Source organism: Oryctolagus cuniculus, chromosome 3, assembly GCF_964237555.1.
Source record: "Oryctolagus cuniculus chromosome 3, mOryCun1.1, whole genome shotgun sequence".
Lineage (NCBI taxonomy): Eukaryota > Metazoa > Chordata > Mammalia > Lagomorpha > Leporidae > Oryctolagus > Oryctolagus cuniculus.
Genome location: NC_091434.1, coordinates 22,991,975 through 23,013,950, shown reverse-complemented (window position 1 = coordinate 23,013,950; position 21,976 = coordinate 22,991,975). Strand labels below are relative to the sequence as shown.

At 49.2% G+C, this 21,976-nt stretch overlaps 1 protein-coding gene across 1 annotated transcript in view; it reads right to left on the bottom strand.

Moving 5' to 3' along the window:
• MARCHF4 (membrane associated ring-CH-type finger 4) overlaps window positions 1-21,976 on the bottom strand; it is a 114,587-nt gene that overhangs the window by 19,042 nt on the left and 73,569 nt on the right. Inside the window, exons 2-3 of the mRNA XM_051848211.2 lie at window positions 10,368-10,523; window positions 4,099-4,291 (exon numbers count right to left, since the gene is read on the bottom strand). Of these exons, the coding sequence (XP_051704171.1) occupies window positions 4,099-4,291; window positions 10,368-10,523 (349 nt within the window). The remainder of the gene's footprint in view (window positions 1-4,098; window positions 4,292-10,367; window positions 10,524-21,976) is intronic.

Sequence of the window (21,976 nt, the reverse complement as noted above, 5' to 3'; positions counted from 1 at the left end):
ACAGCACCGGCCCCAAATATGAATTCTTTCACCACCATTTTTTCCACCAATATTTCTCGAGAGCAGGCTCCCTTCACCCCACTGTCTGCCAGGGAGCCTCGTCTCCTCTCCCCTTCCTCTTCATTCACATCATCTTCTCAAGCTTCCCCTCTCTCTCGGAGGCTTTGAAACTGGTGAGAACCTCAAAAGTAAGGCAGAGTCTCCCTGGGGTTCTCTTGGCTCTGTTTCTGCTTTCTTGCAGTGAGAAAGCAACACTGTACCTCCTTCTGGAAGGCCCAGCCAGGTCTGTGCTTTCTGTTCCAGCTTCTCTGCCTCTCGTTGGTTCATAGGTCAAGGGCGTGGCCAGAGGGCCAGGATCATAGAGGGAGACAGGAGTGGGCAGTGAGCAGTGATGGGGTATTTCTCCTTCTCTTGGAACAAACTGGCCCTGGATGGACATTCTGGCTTTCCCCCTCAGAGTCTGATGAAGGCAGCGTGCCGCCTGGGGTGGGATAGCCCTTGATGGGTGGGTGCTGTGAATGCCTCCTGGGAGGCTGAGGCTTTGGGTTTCCCAGAGCACAATGACTTGAACCGAGCATGACTTTCGCAGGGAGCCTGGAAACTATAGCCAGGGAGACCCAACCCCCCACTGAAGTACACCTCAGCTGCTTGCTCCTGAGCTATTGTGTGGGAGCCAAGAGTCCTGTCCTGGACTAGGATGTGGAGTGCAGTCAGGACTCCTGCAAGAGAGGCCATAGTTCCTGTTCTGCACTCCCTGTAGTGAATATGATGTTCAGTGTCCTCCCTGGCAGTCCCTCTGAGTCCCGCTGGCCAGTCTTTAAATGAAGGACGCCCCGGGTAGGCTCTGCAGGCTCCAGCTGATTCTCCCTGCAGAGGACCCTTAAAAGACAGACACTTTTACACTCATGCAGTGTTCTATGGGCCAGAACACTGCAGAGAAGAAGTGACTGCTACTTGAATTTCACACTTAAAACCTCCATTATCACTACTGATTATCACCATCAAAAAAAAAAAAAACAAAAAAAATCACCGTCATCACAACCACAGGAATCTGTCTGTGGGTTTCCACTGTTGCGTGTCACCTGCCACCCTCCCTTTTCTGTTTCTGTTTCTGCAGCATTTTGTCCCTTGGGTGTCAGCATCTCCCAGGAAAACACTGAGCTGACAGTCTTACTCCGTTGCCCTTCGGCCTCGGTCTCAGTGTTTCATGGTCTCAAACTGGGAGCATTAGTCCTTATTCCCAGGGACGTGCTCTGAGATAGAACTCGCTCCAACTAATCAACAACATAACAGAGCAGTCTGAACTCCTTTAAGGTGAGGCTGCCTAAACAGCAGTCTGTCTGACTACTTTTGGGTGGCATCAAAAGCAGGGAGGGTCCTCACGCACTGCCCTCCTGTCCAGTGGTTCTCTCTCTACCTACCAGTGGCTTGTCTGGGCAGGATCAAAGCTCTAGTGTGGCTTTGAATCCTGAGAAATTATATCTTCCTGACAGCAGGGAAGAAAGGAAACCAATGTGAAAACTCAACATCAGCCCACTCTGCTTCTCCCAGAAATGGAAAGATTGAGCACTCCATGTATGTGAGAAAGAATTGGAGAGATAGCTGTGGGCCAGGGGAAACACAGCCAGAGAGTGAGGGAGCCAAGAAAGAGACAGAGGAGGTGGTGACACAGAGCTCTGCTCAGAGAGAGACAACAGGAGCAGGTGATATCGGAATACCAGGCAGGGCAGAGTGGGGGTGCTGGGTGACCCAGATCCTGGGGAGCAGGCCCTGTTCATGAAGATTCCCCTTGTAAGTGGGCCCAGGTACACTCGGTGTCACAGGTGTCATCTGTAGGCATCCCACAAGTGAAGTCGTGGGACCCCTGCTGTCTGCTCCAAGAGGCCGGCTATGGTTTGGACATAAGTTGTGCACTTCCCTGAACTCCTACAGGAGTGTAATCCCAACGTCTTGTGTCCATGTACTCAGAGGATGGAAACTGAGTCCAACAATGGTGTTTACTGATGGGGACTCTGGAAAGTGACTAGATTGGCAAAAGTCATGAGGGTGGAGCCCTTGTGATTGAATCATACGGTTCTATAAGGAGAGGGAGAGAAAGATATCCAGATGGAGACATACATAGATACACAAGCTCCTGCTGTGATGTACTGCAGCCAAGGTTGAGTGGGGGAGGAAGAGCTCACCAGAGCCAGCTCCATGCCGTGGAGACGTCCCTGCCTCAGCACCCTATTGATGTGGGGCTTGTTGGTGACTTGCACCGGCCAATGTGCTGTGGGCAGAAGGCAGTGTGCGCCAGTTCTGCGCAGACACTTTGAGAAGCAAGATTTTCTGCCAGCCTTCGTGTACTCCTACACTTGGCTGGGAGAAAAGCACAGCCCAGTAGTCATTGCTCCCTTAGCCTGGATCCCAGCAGGAGGAGACATTGGGAGCAGGCCTGAACCCAATGCACAGCCAGCCAGAAGCTAAGCTTGGCAGCCCAGCTCAGCAGAGCCCCAGCCATCTCACAGATGTGTGAATGGGAAATGAATGCTTGCTATAAGGCACTGCGATTTGGGGAATTGTTTGTTACCGAGGCCAAAGTTGGCTAATACGCCATGTGACAGGAATATGTGTCTCGTAGAAGCATGCCTCAGGGACTGAGCTGAAGTCTGCCTGAAGGAGAGCGAAGGACAGAGGAGGGGCTCTGCAGGAAGTCCCCCCGCCCCCTTCCTGGCAGACTTGCCGTAATCCTCCATATGGAGACACGCCTGGCTCCTGGCATCACCAACCCAGGCCTCTGCAGGGGTAGGAAGGGAGTTTGGTGGGAGGGAGAAGGAAATTAAAATGCATCAATGTCAAATTCCTCCCCATTCACAGTCCTCTCTCTCCCACAGTCCTCCAAACCTGGCCATCTGTTTCTCTCACTGCCTAGGTGCCATAATTAAAAGGCTCTTGAACTTGGAGTTGATATATTGATTTTGTTAGCATGGAGAGGCAGCAAGATGGCGAATACAAGTTTATGCATTCCAGCACCACTGGTTTTATCAGTATGCCAGTCTCCTGGCCTTTCTGACTCTTAATATTAGAAGACCCCAAAGAAATCATCTCAGCCAAATTCTAGCTAATAGGTGTTTTCCTGCCAAATAGAGCAATGCAGTGTATTTGATGTAACAAATACACCAATGCCCAGAGAAGACAATGAGTGGAAGTCTCATACTCCTAGCACTGATACCAAGGGCAAAATCTGAGGGTTCCAGGTTAGGGTGGATAGCAGGGCTTATGCACACTTCTTTTCACCCAGACAAACCAGGCATTCCCACCTGCTCAGGCACTTGGGCCAAGCCTTCAGACTCCCAGCCATACTGATCTGCCATGGAAAAAATGGACCAAGCTCTTCACCAACCTTTGTGGAAGAGAGAGGAGCAAAGCTTGGGGGATGGAGTAAGGGAGCAAGCAGGAAGCATCTCTGTCAGTTCCAACTGTTTTCAAAAACACTGAAGTCTTTTAAACATCTTACCTGGAACAGAAATTCGTCTATGTAGATGAAAGCACAGAAACTCAAGGCAAAGAGGGTGAGCAGTCAGAGGCCGGCTGTGCGGCATTTCCTCTCCCACCTCCAGAGGTGCAACCCGACCACTACACAAGAGAAAGCTCAGGGCATTGGAATAGACTGAGAGAAAGCTGGAAGTGGGGAAGAGGCAGAGATCACTGTGGCATTTTGCTGGGAAAAGGGTGAAATGAAAGGTGTGGGCATCTCTCTTGTGGCTCAGCAGCCACTGGTCCACAAAGGAGAAGAGCCCTTCCAACCCCTGCTCGAGGCAGCACATGGAGCAACCCACCTCTCTCAGCTCTTCTCAGGCAAGCCTCTGTATCCACGCCTTCAAGTGGGCAAAACACGTTGGCTTGGGAATGACTGAGCTCTTCCTTCTACGCCCTGCCTTCTGCCCCTTCCCACTCATCACTCAAGTCTAAGCCTCTCCCGAGCTCTCAGGTCTTGGGACAGCAACCTTCTCCACTTTGCCCACACTGCCCCCACTACCAGGAAGGAATCCTGTAGGGGTTGTCCATCTTGTGAGCACATGGCTCCCACTTCCCACTGAGACCAGCCTCTAGACCCACCTATGCACACCACGTCCATGAAGCCGTACATCCCGTAGCAGATCTGGAAGAGGAGGTCTTGGCGCTGCCACTTAGCTGAGGGACTGAAGGTCGACCAGATGAGCCAAGAGATACTGGCGATGAGGAAGAGAGAGCCCAAGATGGCGGCTGCGATCTGGACCTTCTCGATGACTGTCAGAGAGATGGCCTGCCACTGCGGGAGAAGAGAAGGGCAGGTTAGCAGTCAGGTGGAGAACACTGGGAGGGTAGAAATGAAAACACAGGATGAGTGGGTGGTGGTCAGGGCTCTAGAATCTTCTTTCCAGAGTCTCTTTCTGCGCTAATAAGTGCTGAGGGCACACAGGCCTTTCTTTTGCCTGTTTTGTTTGTTTCTATAACACCTTGTGTGCCATTTCATATACATGTCAGAGATGACCAATCCAACAAAGAGAGGAGGGAAAGAGATAAGAAAAATAGTTTATAATTTACTGAAAGTGTATTAATATGGGCATTTCCATTTTTTTACACAATAAGCACCAGTGTACATACAGCAATATTGATGGATGGGTTGAAAGCTGGAATGTGGGGGCGGGTTCCATGATGTAAGGGGTTGGGCCACCACCTGCAGTGCTGGCATCCCATATGGGCACTGGTTCAAGTCTCTGCTGCTCCACTTCCGATCCAGCTCCCTGCTAATGTGCTTGCAGGCAGTGGAGGATGGCCCAAGAAGCTCCCGGCTCCTGGCTTCAGTATGGCCCAATTCTGGCCATTACCGCCATTTGGGGAGTGAGCCAAAAGATGGAAAATCAATACCTTTCTCTCCAACTCTGCCTTTCAAATAAAATAAATCTTAAAAAAAAAAGCTGAGGTGTGGGTGAATTTCAACTCTGAAATTCCATGGTTTCCTGGCTAGTCCAGACAGTACCAGCCTAAATGAGCCAGGAGTTAGATTTCGGCTTGGGGGTTGTTACGGTTTTAATGGGATCCCCAGACTCATGCAGACATTTCAACCCCAAAGTCTTCTGTGGACAGTTAATGGATTAATGCTAATGGTTGATGAGTTAGGGTGGAGGCTGAATCTGATGGAGATGTCTGAAGGCGAGGCCCTTGCCAAGTGACTGAATTGGATTAGGTTGTTAGGGTTGAATCCCATGACCAGATCATGATGGCTTTATAAGGGGAGACCATACAGAGGGTAGATGAAGAGTTGTTCTCTGAGTCACTCAGCTTCCTGCTGGCCTTGCGATCCTTTCTCAACCTATGCTCTGCCTTCATCAGAAGCCAGACTAATGGAGCCACCTGGTCTTGGACTGTGAATCTCCAAAACTGTAAGCCAATTAAACACCCTTCCTTTCTCAGATGCTCCTCTCAAGTATTTTAGTTAATGTATTGAAAAACCGACTAAAACAGGGTTTATTCAGACAACCACACAACATTTGCATGTTTTCTATGAGATGACCACTATGCTAGGTACCGGAGACAGACCACTAGGCAAAACCAGACAAGTCTCAGATCCCATGGAGTTTATAGTCTAGGGAGTACCAACACTCAATGAATTATTCTCAGTTGCAATTTGTCAAGAGTTAGGGAGATACATGGCATTGAGATCTGACTTTCCAGAGAAAATGATGCTTGAACCAAGCAGGAATTATTAGGCACAGAAAGGATGGGAGAATGCTACAGGCAGAGGGAAGAGCAGGTGCAGAGGCCCTGTGTCAGAGGAAAGCACAGTGAGTATGAAAACCTGGGCAAAGACCAGAGTGAGTGGAGTGGAGAGAGCAGACGAAAGTATGGGGTGAGACAACGTGAAAAGTAAGGAGGACCCAGCATGTAGATTCTCAGACTATGCAGATTTAGAACTTCTCCCTAGGAGCAAAAGCGACGCTGGGAATGGCTTTAAGCAAGGACGTGGCAGGGTCAGATTTGGGCAGGTGGAAGGAAGGACATCGGCTGGCAGAGATCTGCCTCATGCCCTGCAGGGGACATCCCCAGAAAGCATCTGTGCCTGAACGCAGAGGAGAGGCAGAGCATCCTCCATCTGCCACCAGGGAGACCCTCGCTGTGCATCTGACGGCTTGGGTGAAAGCACTGACTCTGGTTCCTGCCGGCACTGGCCAGCAGCCCCAAGGAGGGGTAACCGTTGGAAGACATTTCACTTGCTAGTCCAGATGTAGGATGTCAGCCTTTACATTTAATTATGCAGATAGCATCCCATTACACTGAATTGGGCCTTTTAATTTTCCACTGTTTCCCCTAGCCTAGGGTTACACGTAACAAAGGAACGTTACAGAAGATGGCCCAATCATTCAGCTTTCACCTTTGTACAAGCAAATGCTTTTTCCAGAGGCTGCCCCACTGCTTGGAAAGAGGAAAACGCTTCTGAGTGGGCCTTTTGTTTCTACCATTGAAGGATCAATAACCCCCACCCTGCTCTCCCAGATGTCAGAAACTCCATCTAGAGAGGCACATCCTTAAACCCCACCCCCCACCACCACCAACCAGCCCCCAAGCCATCTGTGGACCCTATGCAGGACTCCTGGGTGCTCTCAGAGGGGTGGGGGCAGGCAGTGTAAGGCAGGTTGGGAAAGGAAGAAGGGACCAAGGGACCAGGGGACCAGGCTCTGCCACACCACACACCTGCAATGCTGAGAGATTCTGATCCCAGTGTTGTGAGACTTCTCCAGCCCCTGTTCTCCTGTTATGTGGTATCAATGCATAGAGCAGGGGTGAGGAACATCAGGCCCATGTGTCGCTCCCCCTCTTCGTGGAGGAACGACACTGAACCCTGCGCTGTTCTTTCGTCTGCTCGGCCCTCCCCGGGTTTGCTGCTGGTTCTTCCCGGGTTGGCTACTATCCCTTCCACCTCCGTGGAAGGGCAGTTCCCCCTGACCACATTCCCCACTTCCGCAGGGGAGCGGCACACCGCCGGCCGGCTCTTCTCGGGGGCTGCACGGGTTCCCTTAGATGTTCCCCATAGATGTTCCTGATGCATGCCGTCTCTCTCCTCCTTTATAGTCCTCCTCCGCCAATCCCAACTCGGCTGCCCACACGCCGAGTACGCTGTTCTCCTCCAATCAGGAGCAAGTCCTACAGTTTATTAGTTGAACTGGAGGCAGCTGTGCGGAAGCTGTTTACTTCTCTCCCAACGCCACATTGTGGGAGAGCAGATGCATAGAATAAGTCTTAATTCCAGTAACTCAGTCTAGTCCGGTTTGCTCCCCACACCATGGGCTGTCTAAAGCCCACACAATCATTGCATCTGGCCCCGCCAAGGCAACCCAAGGTGGGACTCGAAATTCAAGAAATCTTATAGCAGGCTAATTTTCTATAATTAAGTTGCTAAGTTTGTATGACCTGTGATGGATGTTACAAGTATCCAAATGGCCCCAGCAGACAGAAGGTTCTCCATACCCCTGGAGTGGAGAGACTAAAGGAAAAGGGCACCAGGACTAGAAACTTCTTTATAGCAGGGAGGGATGTCGAGCAAGGGGAGAGATGGCCCAATTCTAGCTGAGCTCTGCCCCAGCTTGCTGAGTGTGACCTGGGGGAGGGGTGGGGAAATGAGGAGGACTGTAAGTTTCCTTTCTGAAAAGGTGGACATAATTCATCCTTCCTACTTCCCAGAGTGTTATGAGGGTGAAATGGAACAACTCTAAAACCAGTGCTTTGAAATAACCATGAAACCCAGAGCTTTTTATCATCTTCCAGCACACACAGAAAGGTACTCAGAGCAGGGCAATCCTAAATGCATCTGCATCCTAAATTCATATGTGTCCTAAAGGCATGTGCATTATGGCAAAGAAGCAAAGAGTCTGGGCCAGGAGTCAGACCCCTGCATGCTACTGGGCACCACCAGTGAAGAGCTATGCAGCCTTGGGCAAGCTGCCCAACCCCTCTGTGGCTCCACAGTATCGTCTGTAGATTGGGAGTAATAATGGTACCCCTTCACTGTTTCCAGGATTAAATTAGATAATATATGTGAACAGTTAGAATGTTGACTGGCACCTAATAATCCACAATGAAATGATCCTTCCTATAATAGCGATTTGGATGCAACACAGAGAGGAAAGCAGCCATGGAGCCAAGGGCTGTGTGGCAGGTCCTTTCTCAGTGGTGCTTCTGGCCAAGCACATGACTTCTAAGACGATGCCCCAGGGTGAGCAGCTGTGCTGTTGCTCACGCCTTTGTATGGGGTGACAGACCTGCACGGAACCTCCAGTGTCTGAGAGCAGAGGTAGCTCTGGGATACCCACCCATTTCTGCACAAGGCTGCAGTAGGGCCTGCCAGCGCCATCCTGCACTGCAGATGGCCAGCCAGGCAGTGGGGGCAGATGCTGCACACTGTGGCTGAGCAGGCAGCTGTCTCACACTTGGCTGGGCCCAAGGAACTCCAAACACACAACTGGGGCAATTTGGGCCTCAACTACACAGTACTGCTTCCAGGACAAACTACTTTCTTCCTCTGGTGTGCTGTCTGGCCAATAGCCATTACATTCTCAGGAGCAGCAAAACTGGAGTGTATCCCCAGTGTTCAGAAACTCAGGGTTCAAGATAGCATGCTCACTTACGGCTTGACTCACAGATCAACACTGCCTACCCTGCCATTCGCTTATCTGACTGATGAGATTAGAATAGCCTTTTCTTTTTCGCCTCAAGGAAAAAGTTAGCCCTAAATGGTTTTTCACTTTTGCCAGCCAAGAGGGGGCAGGCCCTTTGAGGTGGGCTCCTGGGTTTGGAATCTGACTTTTTCTGGGGGCTTGAGCCAGCTGGAGAGGAAGCAGAGGGTTAACTTGCTCAGGCCTCTGCTCACGCCCCAGAGGCAGCGGAATCAGCTGTCTCGTGACACAGCTATTTTAAGATGCTTCAAGATTTTGCAATGAGTGGCTGAAGACAGAGCCCTGGCAGAAGCCGGTACTTCTTATTCTGACCTTTGGGTACACCATGGAGATGGTTAAGGGGCCTGGGGCTTCTAATGCCACCATCCAGAAACAGCCCCCTGACCTTAGCATGCACACTCTCCCACACTCACATAGACCCTCTCACACTCACTCCTTGGGGACTCAGAATGCCCTGGACACCAACTCCAGGTGTTGCCAGCTGCCTCTCCATGCGAAGACCCCATCCCTGCCTTCCCCACCCAACCGCAGCTTGCAGGATGGATTCTTCCCACACCCATTAGAGAGCAGGAGTGAAGCTGGGCCAGGCTGCTGAAGTCCCCCTGCTCACGCGCACACTGGCTAATTGATTACACACGGATTAACTGGCTGACCGTGCAGATGTGGAGGCATTTCCAGACGCACAGTGCTCCTCCATGTGTGTGTGCACCTGCTTGAGGCAGGAGGCTACAAAGGTGGCGCAGGCCTGACAGCTGCTCTGGGGACACTGACAGTGTTAGGGCCAGGCTGAGGGGTGGGGTGGTATCAGGAGCCTCCAGTCCTCTTGAGATCTGTTTGGCAGACCCCCACGCAGCCATGGCTGTGCCTGCACGTGCCCCTCCCATTGGCCTTTCTCCTTCTTTCTCTCCTCTTTCTCCCTTCCTGATTGTCCATTTTCCTGCCTTCCTCTGCTGCCCTCTCCTCTCTCTTCTCCATTTGTGCCTCTGTCCTGGGTCCCAGGAAGTGCGGTCCGTGCATCAGCAATGTCACCATCACCCTGTGCATTGTGAGAAGTGCAGAATCTCAGGCCTGCCCCAGACCTCCCAAACCTGCACAGTCTGCATTTGGACAAGATTCCAGCGGATCACACACCCCTGAGGTGCGGCAAGGGCTGTTGAGTCTGCTCTCCTGATTTCTTCCCTTTTGCCCTTCTCTGTAGCTTAGTCCTCCTGCTCACTGCCCCCACCCTCTGCCTTCCCTCCATGCCCTGCTCTACAGTCTCCCTGGTCCTTCTGCTCTCCACCCCCAACCCCTGCATTTCAGGGCTACTCCTCCAAGCCAAGGCCCCACCCCCACCATCACCACCTGATTCCCTCCCCATCTCCCTCCTCTCTTCCTTCCTTCCTTCCTTCCTTTCTCCTTTTCTTTCCGTCCTCCTTCCTTCACTTTCCTCATGTACTCACTCATTCATTCCTCCACTCATTCTCTCTCTTGCATCTGATTCCCCACCCTTCTTTTCCTCTGCATCTACTTCTCTCTGTGTCCTATCGCTCCCCCTTTTGGCTGGGCCTATGGAAAATAAAGTTCTTTCGTCCTCTCCTGCCTGCATGCTGCCCACAGTGCTCACCCACCCAGACCACACCACTTCTTTTCTCCCAGATGCTTCGAATGTCCGCAGAGAGCCAGTGGTTGTACCTGCAGAGGATTCTTTGTGCTTATGGCGATGACATGGTACTTGTAGTAGCACAGCTCGCAGCTCCAGCAGCCCCGCTCACTGATCCACTTGATGAGGCACGGCTGGTGCGTGCACTTGACCGAGCCATCGCAGCGGCATGGACTCAGCAGCTCCCCCTGCAGGAAGAGAGGCAGAAGGTGGTCAGATCTGAGCCCAGAGCAATCTGGTGGGTGGGTGGCGGCGACAAGGGCACTGGTCTGGGCCACCCGACCAGGCCACAGTCTGGTAGCCAAGCAACATCAGTCAGATCAACTAACAGTTCTGAGTCCCTCCTCCCACCCCTACTCCGCCCTGCTCCTAGCTGGGAAGACAGGGGATGGCCTTCCCTGCATGGCTCCAGTCCTAGTGTGTCTGCCGGAGTGGGCTGGTTTCCGTGGAAACTCTGTGCTGTCTAAAGTGGGTGTCAGGCTTGACAAGCTTCTGTAGAAACACTCAGCTGGGAGTCACAAACTCAAATGCCCTTGGGGCTAGACGAGCAACACAAGTGACAGATGTCAGCTGTTGGAGACGAGGGTGGGTTGGAGGGCCCAGACCAAGGTGAGAGGGACAGGACCACCAGCTGCAGCCAGCTGTAGATGTGAGAACCTAGGGGAACTCTTTATGTGAAACCTCCCAGTAGCCAGTGTCAACAGCAAGCCCATGATCTTCAAAAAGTTGATGAAAAATGCATACTATGAGAAATTATGCATGGATTTCAAAATTGTTTGTACCAAAATAAACTTAATTAATTTCACTTTCCATGTACTTTTATCTTGAAGTTTTTTTTTTTTTTTTTTTAAGATTTATTGGCCGGCGCCGCGGCTCACTAGGCTAATCCTCCACCTAGCGGCGCCGGCACACCGGGTTCTAGTCCCGGTCGGGGCGCCGGATTCTGTCCCGGTTGCCCCTCTTCCAGGCCAGCCCTCTGCTGTGGCCAGGGAGTGCAGTGGAGGATGGCCCAGGTGCTTGGGCCCTGCACCCCCATGGGAGACCAGGAAAAGCACCTGGCTCCTGGCTCCTGCCATCGGATCAGCGCGGTGCGCCGGCCGCAGCGCGCCGGCCGCGGCGGCCATTGGAGGGTGAACCAACGGCAAAGGAAGACCTTTCTCTCTGTCTCTCTCTCTCACTGTCCACTCTGCCTGTCAAATAAAAAAAAAAAAAAAGATTTATTTATTTATTTGAAAGTCAAATTTACACAGAGAGAGGAGAGGTAGAGAGAAAGAAGAGGTCTTCCATCTGATGGTTCACTCCCCAATTGGCTGCAATGGCAGGAAATGCGCCGATCTGAAGCCAGGAGCCAGGAGCTTCTTCCAGGCCTCTCATATGGGTGCAGGGGTCCAAGCACTTGGGCCATCTTCTACTGCTTTCCAAGGCCATAGCAGAGAGCTGGATCGGAATTGGAGCAGCCGGGTCTCCAACCGAGACCCAGTGCCCATACGGTGATGCCGGCGCTTCAGGCCAGTGCGTTAACCCTCTGCGCCACAGCGCCGGCCCCCAATCTTGAAGTTTTTATTTACATATTTTCACTCTATTGGAAAGGCAGAGAGACAGAGAGAGACCTCCATCTGCTGGTTCACTCCTTTTCAAATGCCTGCATTAGCTAGGGCTGGGCCAGACCGAAGCCAGGAGCCTGGAACTCCATCTGGGTTTCCTACATGGGTGGCAGGAACACAAGCACTGGGGCAATCATCCACTGCCTCCCAGGATGCACAACAGCAGGAAGGTGGATCAGAAGCAGAGGAGCCAGGACTCGAACCAGGCACTCTGATATGGGCTGCAGGCATATTGCTCAGTATCTTCACCACTGCACGAAATGTGTGCTCCTCTGTGAACTGCACGAAATGTGCGCTCCTCTGTGAACTGTTTGACCTCCCCTCCTATTGACAGGGTCCCTTCCCTGCATCTCCAGGCCCTTCCCATGTCCCCTGTTATGGCACTCACACTACGACCCTCTCATAAGGACAACATCTTATCCATTGTTGCATCCCTAGCACCTGGCACAGGGTCTGATGCAGTTTGACACTCAGTCCAAATCTGACAGCTAAATGCACGAATATCTGTGTGACGAGCCAGAGGTTTTGCTGCTCCAGAACATGGCCAGCCTCTGGGCTCCAGGTGGGGCAGCTGTGGTGCACCGGAGACGAGCAGGGCGCCCAGCAGGGCCTAAGGCCCCTCCGTGTTGCGTAGCTGCTGTACTTGTACTGCTCTGAGAAGGACACCGGAGGGGGGGTGAGTGGGGAGAGGCGCTGGGGGAGGGGCAAAAGCCCTCATTATTCACGGCAGCGTTTCCTGGGCTCATTAATTCTAACAGGACGAGCTGGGTTTGATTAATCGGGTTGTTAAGCAGCCGTGTCGAATTGCCGATCAGGTAAGAGACATTACTTCCGGTCCCTGGCAACTGTGCAGAGCTACGGAGCTACAGAGCCGGGGGAGGTCTGCGCTCCCGGAGGCAGGTGTGAGATGTGGCAGGAAGCCGCTGGCTGGGGCACAATGGCGAATGTGCCTCGGGCCCTCTATCTTGGCTCTGGATGTGGAGCTGTTGGGGCCCCTGGGCCTCAACATAATTTTCTGGAGAAGTGGGGAGCATGACCTGGCCTGGTCCCAGGGCCTGGCTAAGGGGCCAAAGGGCCAGGGGAGTGCTGCTCCCTCTGGAGCTCCTTGTTCCCCACGCCCGCCCCACGTGCCCTTGAGGCTGGACGACCCCAGACTCGCTGCTGGCACTAGAAATCTTAGGAGGCAAGGACACCGAACCTGCTAGAAAAGGCGAACTTCAGTGAAAGAGGTGATCCAGGACTTCAGGGGAATAAAAATCCAGAAAGAAGCTATTTTAACCTCGGCATTCATGCGAGTTTTGTATTTTACGATTTGGTATAATTTTATGGGCATCTGGGAGGAGGACCATTATCTTTCAGTGTTCAGGGCTTCTAAAGAGCCGTAACCAGGGTAAGAGCAAGAGAAGTGGAAACACCCCAGCAGCCATGCAGATCCAGGTTAGATGTCAAATGTTCCTTGCAGTAAAGCGTTAAAGCTAAGATAGTAAGAAGCAAAAAGACCCCTATTCGGTGAAGTATTAAGCCTTTTTACTAATGTAGATTTAAAATATGTTATCCCCAAAACTTAAAAAAATATAAAAAACGAATGGGAGAAGGAAGGATGGTGGGAGGGAGGGAGAAAGGGAATGTCATGTTCTTAGAATTGTATCTACAAATCACATTGAATCTGTTAAAAACTAATTAAAAATTAAAATTTAAAAAAATAATAAAAAGGTGGAAAGTGGAAACCGGATGGACACCCCCAACCGGCCCCACTCCTGGTAAATATCTCAGTGTGCGTGAGCTCCCTATTGAAGAGACAGGTTTAATGGCTACCCCAAGGCCACACATGGCTGGAATGTAAAGCCAGTTCTTTTTTGATGTTGGACTCTGAGCCCTACCACACCTGCCCTTTGCCTTCTGCCCCTCCATTCCTGCTGACCCCCAGCACCTGTGCTGTGAGTCATCTGTCCCCTCCTCTCTACAACCACCCCAATTCCTGACCCCTCCCATGACCACGAGCCACAAACCTGTCTTCTGTCCCTGCGGCACCACCCACAGCTTGGCACTCAGTCGTCTTCAAATCCTCTGGGATTTGGGCTGTTCCTACATGCCCCGTGGAACTGGGCACATCAGACATGCCCAGGAAAGGCGTTTACTAACTGGACAGGCACCAGGGTCTGGGAAAGGACCAGCCCCTCTGGTCCAGCTCCAGAGGCACTAGCCTTTGGGCTGGGAGAATTACCATGATCTTGTCTGCGGAGCTCAGTACACTCCTCAGATCAAAGGGGCTCATTAAATGCAAAAGGCACCAGACACCTCCTCGATGATGTGCTCGGAGCTTTGGGGCCAGAGACCGCTGTGGGAATGACCAAGACAAGAAAAAATGGGATTTTCTCTAATCCTCTGGCCTCCAAGGGATACTGTAGGGGAGTGGTTGAACACATGGCTTTTGGAAACAGACACTTTGGGTTTTGCATGCCTCTCCATTGCTTGCTGCTGTGCAAACTTAGCCAAGCTCTTAACCTGCCTGAGGCTCCATTTCTTCATCTTTCCATTGCAGATGGCTCTGAACCCCCCCCAGCGGCAGTTGTAAGGATTAAATTAAATCATGCGTGCTGAGTGCCAGAGCCAGTGCCTGCTACTGTAAGTCCTCTTCACAGAACATTACAATTCTAATAACATTTCTGTAAGAACTTTAAGGTCACCATTCTTTCTACTATGACTCTGTTTTGTTTTCCCACTGTCACTCTAAAGTAGGTCAGGTAGGTAAGGAAGGGAACAAACGCCTTAAGAAAAGGGTCAGGTGAGCCACGGAGTCTGCATTCTTTGTGAGAGTCTGTCCTTCTGGGTCAAGGGATCAAAGGAGTTTTCTTGACTTCTACTCTAGGACTGTCCCCTGTCTTACATGGGGACATGGAGAGCATTGGGAGACCTTCTTATCTGGAGATCCTGTACAGAGGAAGAGAGCAGCCCCCAGGATGAGGCAAGTAGGGTAAGTGGATCAGGCTGGAGGAAGGAAGCAGGACAGGGTAATCCTCTAGCCTTTGGCTGTGACTGATCGGTAGGAAGGAGAGAGAGTAGGATGGTTCTCCTCACTGCCAATGGCACTACAAATGGCGGACCAAGACTCTGGTTGTTTCTCCATTCATAGATTTCCTTGTTTATTCTAGGCTTGCTTCATTCCCCCCACCCCCAGCTCTCTTTCAATCAGAAGGTCTTGCTTCTGAAATCCTTAAGTTACCTGGTTGCCATGGCAGTGGCAAGTAAGCCAAAGACTTCCCATTGCATTCACACAGGCACCAGGCACCCCTGGCACTGAGCACAAAGAAATAAACAAAAGCTAGTGTAGCAAGAACAGCCCCAGACCATGGCAGAGTTTGCAGTTCTGGGAAATCAGAACACAGGAGCCAATAGAAACACTACCTTTCTGGCATGCAGTTTAGGGGTGTGTTTCTTTATTGAGACTAATATGGTAGTTAGGAGATTGCATTCTAATCCTAGATAGACTCAGATGTATCCAGGTTCGTACAGTATGTGTGACCCTAGACAAGTTGTTGAATCTCTCTGGGCCTTGTTTCAAAATTCCCTTATTCGTTAAATATTCATCTGCTATGTTCCAGGCTCTGTTCTAGGTGATACAGCAGTGGTTAGAACAGACTAGAATTCTCTAGTAGAGAAAGACAATAAATAAGATTAATGAATAAATTAAGTACCTAAGGTGCTATCATGTGCTATGCAGGAAAAAAAGAAATGGAATGTGTGAGAGGAGGAAGGCCCACACTCTAAATAGGGTGACTATGGAAGGCTTCACACAGTGGGGACATTCGAGTGAAGACTGAGGAAGGTAAAGGAGCAAGTCATGCATATATCTGGAAATTGAGCATTTTGGGCAGAGGGAACACCAAGTTCAAAGGCCTTGGGGCAGAATCATGCCTTCCCTGTTCTAGAGACACCCAAAAGGGTAGTGTATGGAGGGTAGAGCAAGTGAGAGGAAGGGAAGTAAGAGGTAAGGCAGGAGATATAATGGGATCAAAAGGTGAGGGGACAGATCAAAAGGCTTGTGGATCATTTTAAGGACATGCATTCTGGAAAGCCAAGACACTGTGGCAAAAAATGTTCTACATGAAGGATCTCTGTGAGCAAGACCCCAGCAGAAAGAAGTGGCCATCAAAGAAGAATGTACTTTTCTCCAAAGGGAGGAGAGATGGGGCTGGCGCTGTGGCACAGCAGGTTAATGCCCTGGCCTGAAGTGTCAACATCCCATATGGGCGCCGGGTCTCCATTCAAGACCCAGTTGCTCCACTTCCAGTCCAGCTCTCTGCTATGGAGTAGTAGAAGATGGCCCAAGTGCTTGGGCCCCTGCACCCGCATGGGAGACCTGGAAGAAGTTCCTGGCTCCTGGCTTCAGATTGGCACAGCTCCGGCCGTTACGGCCATCTGGGAAGTGAACCAGCGGACCTGGTTCACCTCTCTCTCTCTCTCTCTCTCTCTCTCTCTCTCTCTCTCTCTCTCTGCCTTTCCTCTCTCTGTGTAACTCTGCCTTTCAAATACATAAATACATCTTAAAAACAAAAAACAAAGGGAAGAGAGAACTTCCACTTTGCTTATGGCCTTGTCTAAATACTGACAGAGTTTGTGGATTCAAAAGGCTTCTATAGGCTGGGCAGCTCATGTCAAGAGCCTCGGGCAGTCACTGACATCATACATAAGAGTGTTAATTGTTAAATTAACAACAGGAATCACTGTACGCTAACTCCCCATGCAAGACCTCTGTCCTCAACAAGTTGTATTATGAGAGTTAACTGTAAAACTTGTTCTCAGTTTTGTGTGTGTGTGTGTGTGTGCAAATTGTTGAAATCTTTACTTAGCATAGAGTTGATCTTCTGTGTACAAAGTTAATTGAAAATGAATTTTAATGCATAGTTGGACTGGGAAGGGGAGAGGGAAGAGGAAGAGGGGTGGGAGAATAGGTGGGAGTGTGGGTATGGTGGGAAGAATAACTGTATTCCTAAAGTTGTACTTATGAAATTTTTATTCCTTAATAAATAAATAATTTTTTAAAAGGGCATGTGTTCATGAATTAAATGAAAATCCTGAATATTTTGAGCAGAGTGCTGTAGCAGCTCTCTGCCTGTAAGCCCACCTTTTCATCTACTTCCAATGGCATTACTGGATTATATTTGACAGGAATGCTCCGGCTGCTCTGTTATGAACAAGCTGGAGGCAAATAGGGCATCACAGGGAGACAGAAGGCTGTTGCAATAACCCAGGAGAGTGGTGAGATGTTGTGGACCAGTGTGGTCGCAGTGAAATTCCTGAGAAATGGCCAGTTTCTGCATATATGTGAAAGACACAGACATTACTATTTGTTAATGGATTGGATGTGGCACATCAGAGAAGCAGGAAAGTCAAGGATGATGCTACTTTTGACCTGAACAATGAGAAGAATGGGAAGTTGCCTTTCCTTGAGATGGGAAAAACTGAAGGAGCAGCAGGTTTTGGAGGGAAGATCAGGAGCTAAGTTTTGGAAATGTCCATTCTGAAATGCCTATCAGATCATGTAGAGATGTCAAATAATTAATGCAATGCAGGCTAATCTGGAGTTTCGCAGGAGGTCTAAGTTCAATATATAGACTGGAGAGTCACTGGTATTTGAAGTCCTGAGCCTGGATAAAATAGCCAAACAGTGAGTGTAGTTAGGAAAAGGAATGAAAACCAAGGCTGATCCGTGGACCACATCAATGTCCAGAGGTCAGGAAACGTGGAGGAAACAGCAGAAGGGACTGAAAAGGGAAGGTCAGTGAGGTGGGAAGAGAACATGATGTTCCAACAGCCTCAGAAGAAGACAGTGTTTCACAAAGAAGGGAGCAACGAACCTTGTCACATGCTGCTGAGGAGCTGTGTTGAATGAGAACTGAGTAGTGACCATGGATTTGACAAATTTTCTTCTGGATTTCTTCTATTTTCTAGGTGACATGTGAAGAAAAGTCATGGATTGAGAGTGAAGAAGGGGAAGAGATGTTGGAGGCAGGGGACTGGTATAAAGTAGTCTTTTGGGGGAGTTTTGGAGTGATGATAAATCAAGTATGACTGCAGGCAGCATTAGGGGTGTTTGCCATCAAAATAAGGTGGCTCATCTACGACACTGCAGGAGAAGGATATTTAGCTCCATACCTGGCACATAGTAAGTTCTCAGTAAGTGCTGGCTAATATATGAGGAGTTATATTGTGCTTATGGCAGAGCTTCTTGTCTCTAAGGCCACTCTCTCACCTACTGCAAATGTTGACCAAGTTCTTCCCTTCCTTTCTTCCTCTTTTCTGTAACATTCTCTTTTTATTTGTAATCTTAGGGATACAAACATTTCAGGGGCTGACAAAACACTTTCACAGACATTGTGTCATCTACTACCTCAATACCCAAGTGAAGCTAGCCCCATTTCTCGGATGAAGACACCCACTCGGAGAGGTTGCTCCTTGCTCTAGTCATGGAAGAGTGAGGCTCTGAACCCAGTTCTGTCCAAAAGGCTTCCTCTAATTCATCTAGATTATCTCTACACCAGTCCCTGCTCCTACCCATGGCAGCCTGTCCATCAAGGTCTAACCTTTCCGGTCCCAATACCAAGACATCCCATTGAGATATAGTCACAAAGACAGAAACCCTATTATGCTTTCCCCATATGCTTCTCCTCTGAACCTGGTTCCAGGCATTGTCACCAGCATTAACTGATGTGTGTATGTGTGGATGGGAGGACAGGGTGGGGTTTTATTTTCCTCTCACTTCTTCTTCACACCCCCACTCTTGATGAGGAAGAGACATTTGTTAAGACAAGTGACAGAGATTGTGGTAAGCCTAGCAGTCCATCAAAGTTTTCTCAGAGATGGAGTCTATACATGAGATCTTTATAAAGTTCATGGAGAACACATATTCTGAAAAAAAAAATTTTCAAGGATTTCAAAAGTTTTTGTACCAAAACAAACTTATCCTTTAATTCTATTTTTCCACGAACTTTTAAGTACCCACATATCACCAGAGGAAGTTTCAGTTGCCTTGTAGATTGTCCACTGTGAAGATTCATGGGATCTAAAGCCTTAAAATCAGAACCTTCCCTCCATGGTGGAGCTGGAACCTGAATGTGTTGGGGTGGGGAGAAATGGGATTAACAGTGGGAAATGTCCACTGGGTTTGTGAAGGAGAACAAGGAGGAGTGACCAAGAAAGTGGATTCCCCAGTGTCCATCCTTGGTAGTTTATATGATGATGAATAGTTGACTTGATGGTGAAAGTAAAGAACAGTTTTGTGTTACTCCTTGGACTCTCCATATCTGAGGGAACAGTTGTCAGTAACATTTACCAGTAGCATGCCCTCACAACTTTATGGCCACAACCAAACTGGTCCATGATATTGACTGACTATTTGTGTAGCTGAGGTCTGGGTTGCTGGAGGAGGGTGGGGATGTGGGGGAAGACAAAGGAGGAGCACAATGGACCCAATGGCTAGAAGGAAGAAACTAGGAAAGTCTAGAAGATTCCAGTGTCTTCTTCCTTCAGTACATCAGGCAATGATTTCTTGATTTTACAGACCTGTGCTTCCACAGCATCCATGTGTCTCAGCATCAGGACGAAGAAAAATAACTGATCATGAAGACCTTCTTGCCAGCAAAGATTACAGAGGAGAGATGAATTAGGGAAACGTGTGACTCCTGGCTGCCCTAGAGGATGATAAAGTAACTTTCCCCTTATCAGTGGGAAGCAGGCTGGTTAGCAAGCTGACCTCCCAAACCCCCATGGCCCTAGAATCCATTGCTGTTCAAAGACCAACCATTCTGAATTTTCTGCATGTTGTGTCAGACAGGGCATGGACAGCTCTTTTGTTCTGGTTGGGGTCTTTTCCTGCCATACTCTGAGCTCCCTCACCCATCCATGGCACCAAACATGCCCCCGTCCCAGCCAGGTCAGCCCCAGGCTTCCCACTTCCTCTTTCAATGATGCCAGGGCCAAATCTTGGCTTTAAGAAACTATGGCAACACTGCAAGAAGGAAATGAGGGATTGTTGAGAGATAATCTGATTTTAAAAAGAAAAAACTCCATTACCAAGAAAAAAGAGATGTGATGTCTTAATGAGATGAAGTTATCCACATTAAATCCAATTAACCACATAATTATTTCTAGCTCTTTCTCATGCCAGCACCTTCCTTTCATAAACAGACACGTACACACACACTCATACACACCAATCACACACACACAATGTACCTCCATCTTTATGGAAACTTTTCCATCCTATCTGCTCATCATCTCAAAAAAAAAAAAAAAGGAATGCAAAAAATAATTAAAGACAAAGAAAAACAAACAGACCCCAACCAAGCCCTCTAGACTGTGCTTTTCATTTCCACAATAATTATTTTATTCCTGCAGTGCTTTTCCCCCTGTAATTTAACTGGTATAAGACAAATGCACCTATTGCCTCTAACTGCCTCTAAATTTACTCAACTGGTACTAGAAAGAAGATGTTAACCTCACAATAATTGAATTTAAATAACACCCAATTCTATGAAGTCAAACATGATCTGCATAATTAACAAGTGAAGCTATCTAGGGGCTGGTGGAAGGAGAGAAGGTCATATTTAATGTGTATTTTCATAACATCTGTATTTCTAATGACATGAATACATTATTCTGTCCGTTTGTCATTCTGTATAACTCATCATTACCATCACCATAATTATCAAAGAGCTGAAACTGAAGGCTGATCTGCCTTCAGTCCTCTGCCTGGCTCAATAAGAAAACATAATTTAGATAATCCTTGGCTGACCAGAATCAGGCTATTTGTATAGGTGGGCTGGACCTGTCTCCCAGAGTCCACTCAAACAGACTGAAATTTCAGGGATGCCAGGTCACAGTGTTCTCTGCATTTCCCAAGCCAAGGGCACAAGTCATCTGGCCAAGTTCAGGGGCAAAGACAGCCACCCACTAGGGTCAGTCCTCTGTGTTCCCTACATGCTGGCAGCCTCAATTGTGCAAAAACCCTCGTGGTGTTCTTTGAAAGAAGTGGAGTGAAAGTTCCCAGGATGTAAATGTCTGTCACTGTAATTAACATAGTGTTCAGTGTTTTTAAGAGATACAGGAGATATTGCATGTGCAAATGAGCTGCTGTGATGCGTTACACGTCACACAAGTTCTGGGTCTCAGCCCTAGGCACTCAGCAGCACCTCTGTGTGTAGCTGACTCTCGCAAGGCAGACAGGCAAGAGCATTCTGGGTGCCTACCCTAGTTCTTCCGCTCTCTGCCTGGTGACTGTGGGTTTAAGCTATCAAGGTTCCTTGGTTCTCAGAGTTTAGTGAGCATAAGAATCACCTGAGGATCTTGTTAAGAATCCACAGTCTGGGGCTTTCAGATAGCTGAATGTCGAAGTGCTAGAGAGGAAATGGGAGCTCCTTGCCTCACACCTTGCTCTGCCTCTCTTCCATCTGGTTGTTCATCTGTATCCTTTGTAATAAGCCAGATAATGTAAAAATAAAAAGTTCACATTCCCAGGCTATATTCCAGAAATTCAGATTCATGAACAATCATTCTTTGTCTCTTGAAGCCAGAGGCTGGCTGAGACTCCCTTTGTGAAGATCTGGATCAAATACTCTGTGGCAAACCTGTCTCTTACGTCGTTTTACAACTCTTACCCGCACAAAGATGAAAATAAACACCAAGAGCTAAAATCAACTGAGCACTTACTGCATGCCAGTCGCTGTCCATACACCCTGACTACTGAGTTCAAATGCTGGTTTTCCTACTTAGCAAATCAGGGGTGTTGTGCAAGTTACATACCCACCCTGGGCCCCAGTCCCATCACTTACACCTATGCGATTTAGCTAGTGCTTCTGCTATTGTTGCTGCCTCCCTTGCCAGCTCAGAATTTTGAACATGTGCTAGGATCCAGAAATTTTCATGCATAAGATGGCATAGCTTGGTCAATGGTATCCATGGACCCTGGCTCCCTAGGCTGGATCCTTGCCCTGCCATTTGTGACCTTGGGCAAGTTTCCTCAAAGGTAATGTGGGACC